This window comes from Chelon labrosus, assembly GCF_963514085.1.
Source record: "Chelon labrosus genome assembly, chromosome: 17".
Classification (NCBI taxonomy): Eukaryota; Metazoa; Chordata; class Actinopteri; order Mugiliformes; family Mugilidae; genus Chelon; species Chelon labrosus.
This window is the reverse complement of record NC_140350.1, coordinates 24,401,563-24,417,841: the sequence shown is the minus strand read 5'-3', so window position 1 is coordinate 24,417,841 and position 16,279 is coordinate 24,401,563. Positions and strand designations below refer to the sequence as shown.

The following is a 16,279-nucleotide window of genomic DNA, read 5'->3' as shown; positions in this document are numbered from 1 at the left end:
CATTTAATTTTCTTTCCCAGAACCTGGAAGCATCAGAACAGGGAAAAATTACTGAAAACGGTTTTTATTTGTCAAAAAAGCTCATTTACAGGGCCGAGATTTTCCAACCTGTAAAGCCAGCAAACACGTAAAATACAACCCTTACAATACATTAGAATCAAAACGGGTACCAAAAAGTACAGTAAAAATTACACTTCCTGTGGAAATGTGGAGAAGGGGAAAAAAAAAAAAAAAAGAAAACAACAAAAAACACCAAAGGGAAAAGTAAAACCTAAAAATGAAAGGATTAAAAAAAATAACATGGAAAAGTTACATTTCGGATGTTTTCTGTACAAATGGTCTTCTGTCATAAAAGAGGTCGAGCCAGGCCCAGTGTGTCCGTCCAGCCGTCGGGTGTCATGGTGGATCACCGGAGTCCTGAGGAACGACACATTCATTAATGATAAATCAGACGCAGCCGCTAAAAAACTAGTGGCCTAACTCTGGCTCAAACACGAGGTTCAGTCTAAGGTTTGCAGTATTGCTTTGTCAGCGATTAATGGCAATACGGAAAATACAGAGTCTTGAATGACTCAAACAGCAAGTTTATCTCCTGCCATGCCTTCATGTGTCCAAAACGAATGTTAGCAAGCGTGTGGACGTTTCTACATGTCACATTTGAGGGGGAATCCTAGCCAACGGCATACCTTGAACATCCAAGTGATCATCAGTATGGCTTGTAACCGGCCTGGTGTGCCCCCCGTCTTGGGGTTTTCCCATAGCTGGCATTGCCCTGGTCTGTAAGAGCAGGAGAGAGACGATACAGGATGAGTCAGACACAGACATGCGTCCTTTTAATCAGCACATACGCCACCCCCTATGTTTTAAGATCCATATCCTCACCAACAGAACAGACCACACTTATCTCTGAAATGGTCAAGTACTTACTGTAATCATATCCAGCACTATATCCATAATATGGAGAAGAGTAGTCATAGTTGCCATAGCCGCTGTATCCACCGTAGCCATAGCCTTGGTTGCCATAGCCCTGGTTCCAGTAGTTGCCATAGCCCTGGTTCCAGCCCTGGCTCTGACCTGAGACACCATGACACCAAGTTACAGAAATACAACTAGACAGGCGTATAAAAAAAACGAACAAGAAACAACTCTTCAATAAATCACTGAATTACACACAGTCTTCTCCCTTACCGCCACGGCCTCTGCCTCCCCGGCCTCCTCCTCCGTAGCCGCCTCCACGTCCTGCTCCATACTGCTGCTGCTGGTATACCTCCTTTGGCTGGGCAATCTTCAGCTCACACTGAAGAGGAGGAGACGCAAACATTAACCCTCACTTCACAGTCACAAGTAAGAAAACGGACATTCACAACAAGTACAGACCGAAATTGTTGCTGTAGAAAAATGTTCCAGTTCATTTGAGGCAACTCCACCGTCCTAACTTAAGCACAGCATCCAGCAACACTAATCACCCAGATGTTCAAGCATATGGAAACTTACCCTTCCACCCTGGATGTTGTGGTATTTCTTCTCCAGACACTTCTTCACACAGGCCTCCTCTTTGTATGTGATGAAGATGAATCCCCTCCTCTTCTTTGATTTGGGGTCAATGGGGAGCTCAATGGTTTCGATCTGGAAAGTGAGTGGAGGTGTATTCTTTAAAAGTCCGATTCACATTTTGCACCACATACACCCCGTCTTCTTGTACAACGAGCGCCAGAATGTTTGACCAAATACAATCTAGACACGGTGCAGCACATATCAGGAGTATCTAGCATGGCCTTTAAGACTGACCTCTCCAAAGGTGCCAAAATATTCCCTGATGGCCTCCTCAGTCGCCTCTGGGTTTAAACCCCCAACAAAGATCTTCTTGGCGGGCTCCTTCTTCATAGCCATCGCCCTCTTTGGGTCGATCTGACGTCCGTCCAGTCTGTGTTCCTTCTGCTCCAGCACCTGCAGACAAAGACGATAGTTGTAGTTGAAAACCACCAGCGTTCGTCAGACAAGAGAGAATGAAATACCGCTTTTCCAGACATCTCACCTTGTCCACACTGGAGGAGTCCTTAAAAAGAACAAAGCCAAAGCCTCGGGATCGTCCGGTGCTCGAGTCCATTTTTATGGTGCAGTCTGACACCTCACCAAATTTACTGAAGTAGTCCTTCAGGTCCTTTTTACTTGTGTCCCAGCTGAGGCCACCCACGAACATTTTACTGAAAACCAAGAGGGACACAACGCTCTTAATTCCTTATTTCAAGTCATTTTAACAGCGTCCCGGTATAATTTAGATTAATGAAGCCACACGTGGCTATACACGTGGAGGCCAGGGGTTAAACACTCACCCAGCATCCTCCTCTCCTTTGCTGGCGTCAATCTTGCCTCCGTCTGTGCCATCCTCTCCGATCATCAGCTCCTGCTCTTGCTCCTGTTCCTGCTCCTGTTCTTGTTCCTGTTCCTGTTCTTGCTCCTGCTCGGCTCCGTTCTGGTCGTCCTCCTCTCCCTCGTTGCCGTTCTGCTCCGATGTCTCCATGAGCAAATTCTCAGTCTCAGCGTCTGCCATTCTGGTGGTGGGTTCTACAAGAGACTGCAGCAGGACAGGACAGGACGAACATTGGTTGAGCATGGACAGCTGACACAGTAGCAATAAAGCAGAAACAATAGCCTCGTGTTCCTCTAATTAAAAAGACAAAGCCTAAAAGATCAACTAAAGCTCTCTGTGTTCTCCAACAGCTTCTCTGGTCTCTTTTAAGAACTTTTTTAAGTACAAGAATGAAAAGAAACATTAAACTACTCGTTGCTTCACAATCACACAATGCATTGGCCTTGTTTGTGGTGATGGTGACTCCAAATTAGATGCAATATTTAAATTTACTCATTTACGTGACAAAGATACACAATGTTCCCTGGGCTATATTTTGGTCTTACAGTGCAAAACGTCTGATTGAGGCTATTAATTGAGTTTTTTAAACTAATTATTAGTAAAAAAACAAAAAACACTGAATGCTGAATGCTAATAAAAGGCTACTATTGCTGCTGCGGGTGTTTGCATGCATGCTAACATGCAGCTAAAGCTCTGCAACAAACGCGACTTTATCTAATATATTTATTATTATTATGAAATGTTTCGCATTTAAAGAGCCTGTACACTAAACGTGGGACGTGTGTTGCTGCATTTAAAAGCAAAGCCGGCATCCACTTGTTACTCAGAGCTACAAAGAGAGGCTATTAGCTAACACACAAAGCGTGAGTCTCCATGTTAACCAACTGTTCAAGCGGACCGCGCTTTGCTCCGTTACCGCTCGGGGCAGAGAGCAGGCCCGGCTAGCAGCTACACAGCTAAATTTGAATTTAATAAAGCATACAGGGATCTCCCACTGCATGCAGTTAATGCACTTATAAATAGCGCAGCGTAAAGCAGAAAAGCCTAAACACCAGTACGATTAGCGAATGAGTAAGTCATTCAAAGTAATAGCCGCGGTTACGCACATTAGCATCCTCGCTGCTAACAAACAGCTAGCTATAGTTTTAGCTAAATAGAAGACGACACATAACTGGCAGCAGGACGGTGAGGGTAAACTCAGTGAAAATATTCTCTAAGTAAAGCGGAATTTGTTCAAATATCCTGCGATACCCGGATAACAACAAGAACATGTGCTTACTTTAAGGGAATATACCGGAGACGCCGAGTCGCTACTCAAAATGGACACTCTCCAAATTCGCCGCTAACTCGTGGCAACATATATACGACCGGATGTGACCGAGAGACGGGGAACCTCGCAATGAGAGCGCCCGCGATTGGACGAGGCGCGCTGTTGTGCAATTGAAGGCGCCACGTCATTGGCTGACGGCGAGTTCGCTGTGACAAAAGGCTTGAATGTCCTTCCTGCTTCCTGTCCGCTCAGCTGCTAACCACAATTTTTGGATCGCTGTTTCAAATTTAATAAAAAAAATAAATAAATGTTTTCAGATTTCTGAAGCAGATTCAAAATGTGTGAGAAGTGTGAGATTACATCTGTCTGCGTAGTTTCTATTTCTGTAACAATAGAGGATCAAACACAGAGTTCAGGTTGATTGTTTAAATAAACACTGATTTTTAAGGAAGGATGTGTTCAAATCAAATACGTACTTCCATGTATTCTTAGTTTTTTTTATTTTAACTGGTTCCTAAAACACAAAAATGACAGTGACATAATTAATACTGACTGGCAGCTTTAATTTGAAAATGTTTGCATCCAAATTGCATGAAGGGTTTAGGAATATCAACTATATGATGAAGACTATTAGGAGTAGTTGGAGAATTCACTTAAATACATGTTTAGGATAATATTCATTCATTGTTTCTTCATCAGTTTAAGCCGTTAAAAGGTCCAAGTTGGTATTTACATTTGGAAACTGTACCTGGAGCTTTCATTGGAATTGAAACAGTTCGTCCTTAGTCTGTAAAAACAAATAGCAATCCAAAACAGAACTGGAGAATGAAACGTCTAAATGTGATGTAATTCGATGATAATACACAAAATATAACACTTCCATAACATTTCTTTTTAATACATATCTACGTTCAGCAGTTGACTGAAAAAAGCAATGGTTATTTTTTTTAAAAAAGTATTTAGTTAATTCAGAAAATCGTTTTCAGGTCGATTGATTATCGTACTGGCAGACAATTCACTAACATCTGTGTCATTTGAGTCTATTTGTCTCCCTCTTGTGGCTTTGTCTAATTTTCATTCAACCTTTGACCCCTGACTCCAGTTAAAACCTCACAAACCGTTTTAAAAGTCATGACGTCCAGCCAGACATTATTACAATTCTCAAGACTTTATTTTAAATTCTAGATGAGACTTTGACATTTTAAATAGACACAGAGTAATCCACAATTTGTGATATATATATGAATTGTTGAAGATATTTTAAATTATCCAAGTACCTGGAGTAATCCCAAATCTAAAAGATGGAAGAACGCACAGAGGGTCAACGCAGGGAATCCGACCTTCATCTTGTGGTTGTGTTGCTGCAGCATGAACGACTGGGGTGCCTCGTGACTTATTCATGTAATCTTGATTTAAAAAAAAACATCTGGAGATATTCTCTCCAGGTTTCAAACTATTAAGATCTCCACTAGAATTTTCAAATCTTATCCTGTAAAACAAAATGTCTTAGACCTTTTAAATCACAATAAAAAAACTGCTGTGTCTCTGGCGTCCTGTGACTGATCTGGTTTGATAAAACTATACTATAGCGTTTAGTTTTCAGTCAGTCAGACGTATATGACACCCAGTGTTCAATGTGTTTATCAATGAAGAGACCAGAGGGTGAAGCAATGATGAATATCTCTTGGATTTGCTCATAGGGCACTAAGTCACACACTCCAGCTCTAGATCTTCAGCTAGCTGTGAGGAGAAGCCAGCTCTGCATATTCATGGCAGAGGTGAAGGGAAGAAAAAACTGAATTACACTGATTTCAGTCAGAGTTAAACTTTTCTCTTGTTCGTTTTGTTATTTATGTGAAATGACTAATTTAATTTCTCTTACAGTTTTGCATTCAGAGGTTCCTTCACATCTGGGACATTTCCACACGTTTCTCTCTTGCAGACTCATTAAGTCAACCAGATTCAGGTGTGCCAGCTTGTCACACAGCTGAACTGTGGTTTTATTAAACCAGGAGAGACTCAGACTGCAGAGACTCTTAGTATTTGACGCGAGCAAGGTTGCGTCCCGAAACAAGCTGCAGCTTCGTGCACCGGTTTATTTTCATGTTGATATATATGTTGTCTCTGTTGAAGGAGCATTATAAATCAAAGCTGAGTCCTCTTTGGAGCTTCAGCAGCAAATATGTTTGCTTGAGTCGTCCGGCTTCCAGTTTGTCTTGTTAGTTTTATTAATAGTAGGCTCATCCTACACATGTTTTAATCTCTGAAGAGTCTTTTTTAGCCGTACAGGTTTGTGTTTGATTTGAAGCTGAAGGTTAGAGAGCGCAGCCATGAAGGAGGAGATTGCTGCCGCTGTGTTCTTTGTGGCTCGGCTGGTGAAGCGATACAGCTGTCTGGATAATGACAGCAGGGACCGCTTTGCTGCTGCCCTCACCTCCGTCCTGTTTGAGAAATACAAGAACCACTGGCACCCAAGTGCACCCACCAAGGGACAGGCCTACAGGTCGGTACTCTGTATTTAGAAAACTGGAGTTTTGTTGTTGAATTAATACCCGTTTAATTCCTGGCTGGCCTGTGCGGTCTGATCAGGGACTATTTACCACATCTCAAATTGCTGTAAAAGTTGAGATGGGTGTCAGGACACACAGTTTGTTTTGTATGTGGCCGTGTAGCTCCAGACCAGTCAGGGTATCCATGATGACCCTTGTCCTACAGGTGAATGTGAACATCAGAACAGGACCAATGCAAGAAAGTGGCCTGGTCTGATGGAAAGTGTTTTCTCGAACATCCACATATATTTCTGGCTACGTGTGCACTGATTAACTGGGGACCACATGTGCATAAAGATGCAAAGAACAGCCCCATGTGAAGTGAACCACCTTTGGATCAATACAGTTAAAACCAAGGAGATGGTAGTGGATGTCCTCAACCATCAATAGGGAGTGTGTAGAGGTGGTTCAGACCTATAAGTACCTGGGTCTACAGCTGGATCACAAACTGGACTGGTCGTCTAACATAGACTCAATATACAAAAAAAGAGCCAGTCAGAGGCGTCTCTATTTCCTCAGGAGGCTAAGGTGGTTTAATATCTACAGGAAGCTGCTGGACATGTTCTACCAGACTATCATTGCCAGTGTCCTCTTCTAAGCTTTGGTGTCCTGGGGAGGCAGCACTAGAAGGACACCTCACGGCTGGACAAGCTGATCCAGAAGGAGGACTCTGTGGTAGGGACAGAGCTGGAGTCCCTGACATCAGTGGTGGATGGAAGGACCTCGAACCAGCTCTGGTCCATCATGAACAATGTCCACCAGCTTCTACAGGACAGTGACAGGCTGCCGTCTCTGTCCTGCTCCATGGACAGGTTGACTCTACAACGCCTCCCTGTGAGGAAACAACTGGACTAATCTAAACATGGCAGGACCCAGGTCTCCCAGAAGAGCGTTGGATTGTAATGAGATATCAATGTTAGGTCACTTTACGGTGGTTTTAATGTTGTGGCTGATTGGAATTCAACTATTTAAGGTGCCAGAGTTTTCCATGTCTGTTTAAAGAACAAAACTATTTCCTCACTAAATAAATAATTTGTCTTAAATGTTAACAGTTTGTGTTTCCTGACATGATGTTGCTGACGGCTGTTTCAACCTGTTCTTTCTATAAACCAAATGCTTACCCAGGTGTCTGCGTATGAACCGCGTCCGGCTTCAGGACCCGGTGCTGCAGCAGGCCTGCGAGCGGAGCTTGGTGCGGTACGAGGATCTGGGCCTGCCCCAGGAGCTGACGGTGTGGGTCGACCCCGGAGAGGTGTCCTGCAGGTCAGGCAGCTGAACTCGGTAGAGCCACGAGTGTGTACCTGAAAACCTCCACATTGTGACGTAACAGGTTTCACTTGGTGCACAACCTCAAACTTTCCCAGTCATTTTGAGCTTCACATCAACACTCCTCACTGACACCATAATGTCACATTGCTGATTCAGTGTGATGAAGTTTTGGGATACACGTCTACATGTCTATGCAACAGAATGATGCTACGGCCGGCATGTGATTAGTTTAGCTGTAGTATTTGTTTTGGACCATAAAACCAATCGTGTTTGCATTTTAGTTTCTGCGTGGACTGGAAAAAAGTTTGATCAATGAACTTGAGAATTACAAGTGTATGTATAGATCGTTTTAAAACTTGTTAAAGATCCAGGCTAGCTCTCTCCCTCCACTTAAAATTCAGGACACGACAAGCAAATGGTCTTGACTTTTGCTGGTTGAATCGGCAGCAAACAAATCTCTGCGATCACTGTGACTGGTTGTTCAGTTTGGTGACGAGCAGATCAGCAGAGGCTAGTTGGTTAACTCATCTTGGCCAACCAAAGTTCTGTCAGAGCAGTGTACCAACTCGCTGCTGCAAAGCGTGGACGTGTATTGATCTGGTTTTCAGATTTTTCACATATGCTCTGGAACAACACTGACTTCATGCAGATCTCAGTGTTCGGCCTGTGGCTCTTCACTCCTGCAATAAGATTCATTCCTGGTTCCTCCTTTGCAGATACGGCGAGCACAGCGCTCCGTTCTCCGTCTCGGTGGTGGACAGCTGTCGGCGTGGCGACAGGGAATTTTCCCGCCGCATCCACGATGCCGTAGAGCGGGCGAGCCTTGAAGTCCAGTCGGGAAGCTCTTCAGACGAGGAGGACGGTGCCGGAGACAACAGCATGAGCAGCAGCAGCAGTAGCAGCGGTGGCGGCCAGCCGGCCCTCTGGCCTGCTCCGGTCCCACCAACCAACCTAGAACCCAAAACCATCCCGACCGTCAGCAACCCCAACAGCGTTTACAGGGTAGGTTGAAAACGTGGAGTATAGTCTCTATAAACTCTTAACATCAGTAAGAACTGGAAAAGTGATTTCTGGGTTGAGCAAAGGTCTTGGCTCGATGGGAACATCATCTGATCTTTGGTTATAGAACGTTGTATTTCTGCTCAAGAGAATCTGGAGACTTTCAAAAAAGGCGGCAACCTGAGTAATGGACAGGGAGTAGAAAACCATTTTGGTAGAAATGATTGCAGGTTCCAGCAGCATTTACTGTGGTCCAATTTTAACATTTGGCGTTTTTAAAGATGAGTGAAAACTTATTGTCCAAAAAATTATCCAGAATTTAACATTATTTATAAAGTTGGTGCCATGAATTGACTGAGGATATTATAAATTTTGGGTAGTTTAACTTTAAGATATGTTTTGTATGCAATGCCATTAAATTAAGACGGCCAATGTTTCTGTCGTCTTCAGTTCAGTGAGTTTTCTCCAGGCGCCCCTCAGACCTGGCTGAGGGAGAAGCGGAAGGCATTTGCTGCAGACTTGTTCCCGCCTCCCTCCGGAGCTCCGGCTTCCCAGCTCTCCGGCCAAAAAGGCTTCAAATCCCATCGAGCCTCGTTTACCTTCACAGGGCCTCGCATCGACAAGTACCACTGGATCAGCAAGTCCCGATCCTAGAACGAGCCGAGCCTTCAGCCCGCGAACCGGATTCTGGTTACTGCTGGGAACCGGAGGCTGAATTTAGACTTGGGGATGGGGATGGGGATGGGGATGGGGATGGGGGGGGTGTCCATCAGGAATATGTTGAAAGGATTTGTTTATTATTTGTAAATGGTTTAAAGTGATAATGATTTAAAGTAATGCTGTTTAAGCATGTTTTTAAGATATATTCAAGTATTTTAAATCTTTCTCTAAATGGGTTTTTAAACTTAAAATTAAAGTAGGTGTGAATAAAGTAACATTGAACTGTCATTGAAAAGAAATAAATGCGTTCGTGTCAGCTCTGCTGGTTGTTCTAAAAAGTCTCCTTTTAATGAACTTTTAAACACATCAGGGTGCTCTGGTTAAACCAACATGTGGCTGTTTTCTTTATTTATCAAGTTATCTTGAGAAACCAACACAAAACACACCTCAACCTGGAAGCTATTGTAGCTGAGCAGGTGTGTGTTTGTGGGTGGTGGTTGTACTGGTAGTGGAGTTGGTGATTGGTTGTGTGAGAACAATCTTTCACTCAGGATGAGGGATGTTCTCAGTGTTTAAAGCTGAGCCAGAGATTTTCTAGATTCCTTTGTTCCCCTTGCCGCAAGTTTAGTTTGTGAATAAATAAGAAATAAAAGTATTAAAACAAATCGCCTAAGGGCTCTTTTTTCCCTGCACCTTACAAAATTGGAGCCGTCACCAGGGAAATAATCCGACGATGGACAATATTATGTTGAATTTGACTGAAGCTGCGGAGACAGAAACACACCAACAAATGCATGTAGAGCAGAATTAGGCAGATACCCACTGATAATTAACATTCAGAAGAGAACGCTCAACTTTTTTAACTACCTGAAATCCAGCCCCAGAGACACCCTCCACTCCAAAGCCCAGAGAAGAGTCCCCTATGTCAGTTGGTCCTGAGGCTAACTGCCCCCTCTCAGACACACTCTGACCAGCCTCACAACAACACTGCTCTACAAACAGTAATCAGAGTAAAGCAAATTATATCACAATGTAAAGAAAGCTATCTGGACCATTGGGAAGAAACAACTAAAAGCCAAAGTAGATTGGAATGTTATTTTGCCCTTAAAAGAGATTATGAATTAGCAGAATATCTCTCTGTCAGAGATAGAAAGCAGAGACAGATCCTAACCAAGTACAGGTTCAGTGACCACAAACTGGCAATCCAAGCAGGAAGACACAAAAAATCATGACAACCAAAAGAAAACAGAAAATGTGGTCACTGTTGGACAGGTGAGGTTGAGACGGAGATGCACTTTCTCCTACAATCTACAGAATTAAATGACACTAGAGAAATTTATTGGAACAAGTTCAGCTCTTTGGTTCCAGGTTTCAAAGAGCTGGACGACCTCTCCAAATTAAAAATACTCCTCGGAGAAGGAGAGCGGGCACACCTTGCTGCCCAGTATGTGTTAACATGCCACACCCTGAGGGACAGTGAGTGATCGAGGCACACACACACACACACACACACACACACACACTGTATATAACTAATAGAATGTTCATAATGTATATATCTTTGATTTATTGTATTGTACTTTAATGCTTTGCTTTGGCAATATTGTTTTTTTAAGAAACTTTCATGCCAATAAAGCCCATTTTGAATTTTGAATTTGAATTTGAATTTGAGAGAGAGAGAGAGAGAGAGAGAGAGCAGCTGGGGTGAGCCTGTTGCTAGGCAACATCTTCAAAGGAAAACATTGTGACGACATCAAAGGCGTCTTTTGGGGCTTTGATGTCATGATCACGTGACCACTTGATACCTTTAGCGCCATCCATTAGTTTATCCCACAGACAAGGATCTATTACTTTATCTTTCTGTAGTGACCACACAAACTGAGAACCACATTTCTTTTTAAAAAGACATTTGACCACAGACCTTAACGTGCATTGCTCTCGTTGTGACGACAAATACTTTTAGCATTTTAGCATTTTCTGAAAACCTAATCTTCAGTGGCCATGGAGGAAAGCGAGTTCAAGTTGACTGCTATTGTGCAGTTCCCTTTAATGACAGAAGCCGACGTATGGGATGAGACAAACATTAAGTGTTTTGTTGAAAACTGCTGGTGTGTGATTGAGAACGGGAAACACAATGAGACCAGCTTGGCTCTGCTGTCTGATCATTGTAATGGCCTCGTTATGATGGCTTCGTTGCACATCCTGGACGTTATAAGGCCTGTTGCTAACGAATGGCACAAGAAAACCTGTCGCATTTACAGGCACGCATACTCCAGAACGTGCTTCTTTGGCTTAGACAGGCATGTCGTCTTCAATAACCTGACTGCTATCCTTCAGCAGAGTTTTGCTCACACTTTGAAAACCGACAACAGCGTCAACTGCCTTAGTTTACAGAAATTCATCTCCTTAGTGGAGGCAGAGGTGACGTCGAGAGTTGAAAAGCGGTTAAGTGACACGTTGTACAACGAGTATTCGTCTCAGAGGAGATCCCTGTGTAACTGCATCTCTTTTCTAACTCTTAACAAGATGGTTAACCTAGTTACTCAAGTGATAAAATGCCTATGCCAAAACCATTGTGAGTGCACCTTACAAGTACCGAAACCCCCTTCAACGCCTGAACTCAGGATGCCAGAACAAAATCCACTGTGTGCGAGTGTAAAGCGGGGGCCCTGCACCATCTTCATTACTACTTTGAACCCACACATTTTACGAATAATGGAGGCGGACTATATTACTCCAAGGCCAAGACAAGACGAATCAGAATCAGAATCGAGAGGGATCTGTGGCAGCAGCTCTGCCAGTTACGTCACTTCATCTGGAGCTAGTGTTGACGCTGTAGATGACAGGTCAGAGGACTCTGATGATTGCAGCACGTGTAGCGACAGCTCATCTGAACCCGGTGATGACAAAGACTCCAACACGTTAATGTTACTTGCGTATATAAGATTCCCATATCTTACAGACTATGAACTTGCGGACAGCATACATGCCCGTTGTTTATTTCTTCACACTGCGGAGGACAGACGATTAGGCAAATGTAGAATCCATGAAAGCTGGGAGCTAGCGGTTGCATGCGAGGAACTAGTTGATATATGTTGTAAAAAATTTGCGGGATTCATTATACCTTTTATTTCCACGTGGAAGAAGAAAGCCCAGGACATCTACGAGTGTTTAAAACCTGAAGAGTGTTTTTTTGGAATAAAGGAGGATGAAGTGGTCATGAACCTGGAGCTCCTCTTAATGTACTGCTTGGTGAATGATACAGAGAGAGAGCCTTCTGACTGTCACTGCTTTGACACGTTCCTCCGGCTGGTTGCAAGCCAGGTGGCGACAAAAGTCAACTACCAGATAGCTGAGATAATGGGCTCCCGTTTTGTGCCAACGGCAATAACACCCTGTGACTGTGACTGCATCAGTTTTGTGACTCTGCACACGATGGCTGAACTTCTTGATAATCTAACACATTGTGGGTACCGCGAGGAATGCGTCTGCCCTCCGCCCACAGGAAATGTTCACACCGATTCACCTGCAAGGCTCAAGTCATCAGATGAAGACCCGATGTTGCTACTTACAGAGTCTGAGGGCATGTCCATTTCCTTTTTGACACTGAACAAAGACATTAAAAGTATAGTAATAGAGTTAAATGGTAGCTGTACATCTAGATCCTCTGATGGGACCTGGAGTGTGGAGTACGGCTGGATTCATGATCAAAACAGTGATGACATTAGGATTAATCAGATTGACAGCGAGGGAGACAAAATGTCATTTGAGGAGTTGCACACGATGTCTTCTTCATATTCGCTAAACTTGCCTGAGTTAACGACGAGCGATGAAATTTCCGTAACTGATCCTCAGCCGCATCCTCCACCCACACTCCCTGGGGATAAGGGCGACGCGGCAACTGCTTCTTCTGAAACGCCTTCTGAGCCATCAACAGCTTCAGAAAACACCGAACACGACATGAGGCTCACCCTGGCTCTCACGAAGTTGCTGTTGCATATCGCAAAGAAAGCCAAGGCAGAAATTATCCTGAAGGATTTTAGTGGAATCATCAACAATCTTAGCGAGAAGGCGTTGGTAGAAATCCCTCTCTCTGCTGTCGCTGCGCTGAATGAAGAAGACGACAATGTCTCCAAAGCCGTTTTTAAAGATCTGCTTCGCCAGTTTGGCTCTGCGCGTGGCGTCCTGGAAGCCATGAAATCGCACGCTGCTGACCATCAAGTTATCATGAGCTTGAAGGCCCACGTGAGTCAGACCCGGCCCACTCCGAAGAAGAACATCTTCGCCAGGTTCTTCTCATCTGTAGGCAGAGCCATTAAGAAGCCGTTCAGCTGCTGCTTCTCTTCGTGTTGTGATCCCTGACGACACGTTTAAACTCCAGCTGTCATCATGTGGACAAAGCTAGTTCGATCATACGAGAGGTGCAAACCAATATAACAAAATGTGAAACACCTTTACAAAGTTTAGACAAATTACATTTTAGAAAAAAAAAGTTGTTCTCGGTGTGATGCCTCACACCGAGAACAAGGTCTTGGGTTCAAATCCATGGGCCAGTGTTCTGTGTGGGGTTTGCATGTTCTCCCTGTGTCTGCGTGGGTTCTCTCCGGGTACTCCGGCTTCCTCCCACCGTTCAAAGACATGCTGGTTAGGTTCTTTGGTTAGTCTCAATGTGTTTGTCTCAAGCTTCGCAAAAGTGTTTCACATTTTGTAATGTTGGTTTGCACCTCTCAGCCTCCATAGTGTGAGGACTGGTTTCAGTTCACACAAGGTGCTCTGGTAGGTTTTTATTTTTATTTTTTATAATGAGCGATTGTTCGCGATGGGTTTCCTCCAGGTACTCTGGTTTCTTCCCACATTTACATTTTGCCATAATAGATTTTTAGTGCTCTTAAAGTACTAATTAGTTAATCAGTAATAAATCTTAGAAAAGTATTGAACTTTTTCCCTTTTAAATGTACACATTTTCTAAAATTGTATTTTCCATTGACTTATAATAAACATTATTCACGTCTTAACCCTCTGGAGTCGACGGACGCGCCGGCGCGTCCAAATCACATGACCAGTTTAAGACGATGTAGCAGCAAGACGAAGTCTCACTGAGACTCCGTTTCAATTTGTGCAGAAAGTGCTAACTTCAAACTATATACCAGTTTTTAAATTGTGTTGATAGGCCAAGTAAAAGTGGACTTATGAAAACTAATATACGGCATGCTTTTTCCTGAATATTGTCATCATATTTGGTGCGCGTTTAGTGCAGTAAGATACGGCGAAAAGGAAAACGCTAGCAAGCGGAGATCGCTAGCCGGCTTCAGGTGATCGAAAAAAAAAAAAAAAAAAAAAAAACATGACACCCTCTTTCCTATTGGTGGAAAAATGCATCACATCAGCCAATCAGAAAATTATATGGTAATGGTTGCTAAGGAAGAGGGAAAATTGGTGGGAGTGACGCTATATACAATCTATGGAGTGATGACGGTGAAGAGAGAGAGAAACGAGTTTTGAGATTTGAGACATTTGTGACCTTAGTTATTTACTTACCTTACTTATTAGACATTACTTATTAGACATTACTTATTGTGACGCCTGATAGTTTTGCAGATGGTTCTAAATAGTTGTGCAAAAAACGCCTGATGCATTTCCTGTATTTCAATGTAAATAGTTGTAAATAACTTTGTTGTTTGCTAAATTTTTATATAAGCTTTTGAAATTTACAGTTTAGATTTGCATTCTAAGTTATACAAATGGTTCGTTAAATATGTTTGTGGTTTTCACAGTGAAAAATCTAGGTTTTTCCTACTCGGATTTAATATTTTTAGTGTGGTTTTAGGTCCACTGTGTTAATACAGTATATCAGAATGAAAAAATAACTGTATAATCACACATGTGAGGTTGTGTTGAAGAGAATGACACCCAACAAGGCAAGGTAAACTGTTTTTAAGATGAAATATAAAGGTAAAACCAAAAGTAGAAAAAAACGGCCAATTATACTCTGGACCCCAGAGGGTTAATGGCAAACCGGCGCCCGCTCGTCTGTTCTTCCCACATTTCCTCTTGTTAAATTGCAAAGATACCATATGTAATATTAAACCATTTAAATTCTTAAAATGCAAACTTTCTAATCATTAATTAATTATTCAGTTTCACATTTTCTGGAGTCCTATGGACCTCCTCTAGAATTAAAAAAAAAATAAATCTTAAGAGCACTGATGCCTCACAGCAAGAAGGTCCCAGGTTCTAATCCATCCAGGTCGACTGGTTCCTTTCTGTGTGTAGTCTGCATGTTCTCCCTGTGTCTGCGTGGGTTCTCTCCAGGTTCTCCAGCTTCCTCCCACCGTCCAAAGACATGCTGGTTAGGTTCATTGGTGATTCTAAATTGGCCGTAGGTGTGAGAGTCTCTCTGTGTTAGCCCTGTGACAGCTGGGATAGGCTCCAGCAGACCCCACGACCCTTCACAGGAACAAGCGGTTACAGAAGATGAATGAATGAATCTTAAGAGAGTTAGAGCAGCGTTTGGATGAGATCAAACCACTAGAGGGAGGCAAACAGACACTAATAAACCCTTTCATGGACAACGTCCCACTACATCACAGCGTTTAGATCAGGTGTGTCAAACACAGGGCCCACCAGAGGCTCTAATCTGGCCCGCAAGTGTGAAAATTACAAAGAAGACTGAAAATAACTGCTATCCCTAATTTGTCCACTGTTTTAGTAAGAGGAACGGACAGAACACAACACAGAGACCCAGGACTAACCAGCAGACGGCAACGAGCCCAAACTGTACTTATTTTTCTTAAGAAATTTCAGTTTAATAAATGTAAACATTCTCCTAATTTACTTGTTCTTCTTCTTCTTTGCACTAAAACAAACAGAATAAATCTGGAGCTGTCGTTACTTACAGGTTGTTATTCTGTTATCTTACTGGTCCGGCCCGTTGGAGATCAAATTGGGCCGTATGTGGCCCCCGACCTAAAATGAGTTTGAGGTTTTAAACCAGAAGTGTCAGAGGCCAATCTGAATCTTTACTGATCCATATTCAGAAATCAACAACGTTCCCAGCTGCTGGATTTCCTTTCTACTGATACTTCTGTGTTCTGCAATGTCCAACTACAAGTCACTTAATGTTCTGCACATTACACATTAAAACCCTGTTCTTTTTCAGCT

At 43.0% G+C, this 16,279-nt stretch overlaps 2 protein-coding genes across 2 annotated transcripts; one reads left to right on the top strand and one right to left on the bottom strand.

Annotated features, from left to right (window-relative positions):
• Positions 1–48: 48 nt before the first annotated feature.
• On the bottom strand, positions 49–3,742 carry LOC311502710 (heterogeneous nuclear ribonucleoprotein A/B-like). The gene is made up of 9 exons (XM_084565051.1): positions 3,651–3,742; positions 2,334–2,575; positions 2,036–2,204; positions 1,789–1,947; positions 1,495–1,626; positions 1,189–1,297; positions 928–1,074; positions 687–777; positions 49–417 (listed from the first exon to the last, which is right to left on the bottom strand). Exons 2-8 carry the CDS (start codon positions 2,549–2,551, stop codon positions 707–709), a joined length of 1,005 nt encoding a protein of 334 aa, XP_084421177.1. The 5' UTR covers positions 2,552–2,575; positions 3,651–3,742; the 3' UTR covers positions 49–417; positions 687–706.
• A 1,794-nt stretch (positions 3,743–5,536) lies between these two features.
• Positions 5,537–9,204, top strand: btg4 (B-cell translocation gene 4). Its single transcript, XM_084564243.1, has 4 exons — positions 5,537–6,144; positions 7,316–7,453; positions 8,176–8,461; positions 8,909–9,204. The coding sequence occupies exons 1-4, from the start codon at positions 5,972–5,974 to the stop codon at positions 9,110–9,112; spliced, it is 801 nt and encodes a 266-aa protein (XP_084420369.1). The 5' UTR covers positions 5,537–5,971; the 3' UTR covers positions 9,113–9,204.
• Positions 9,205–16,279: the final 7,075 nt, after the last annotated feature.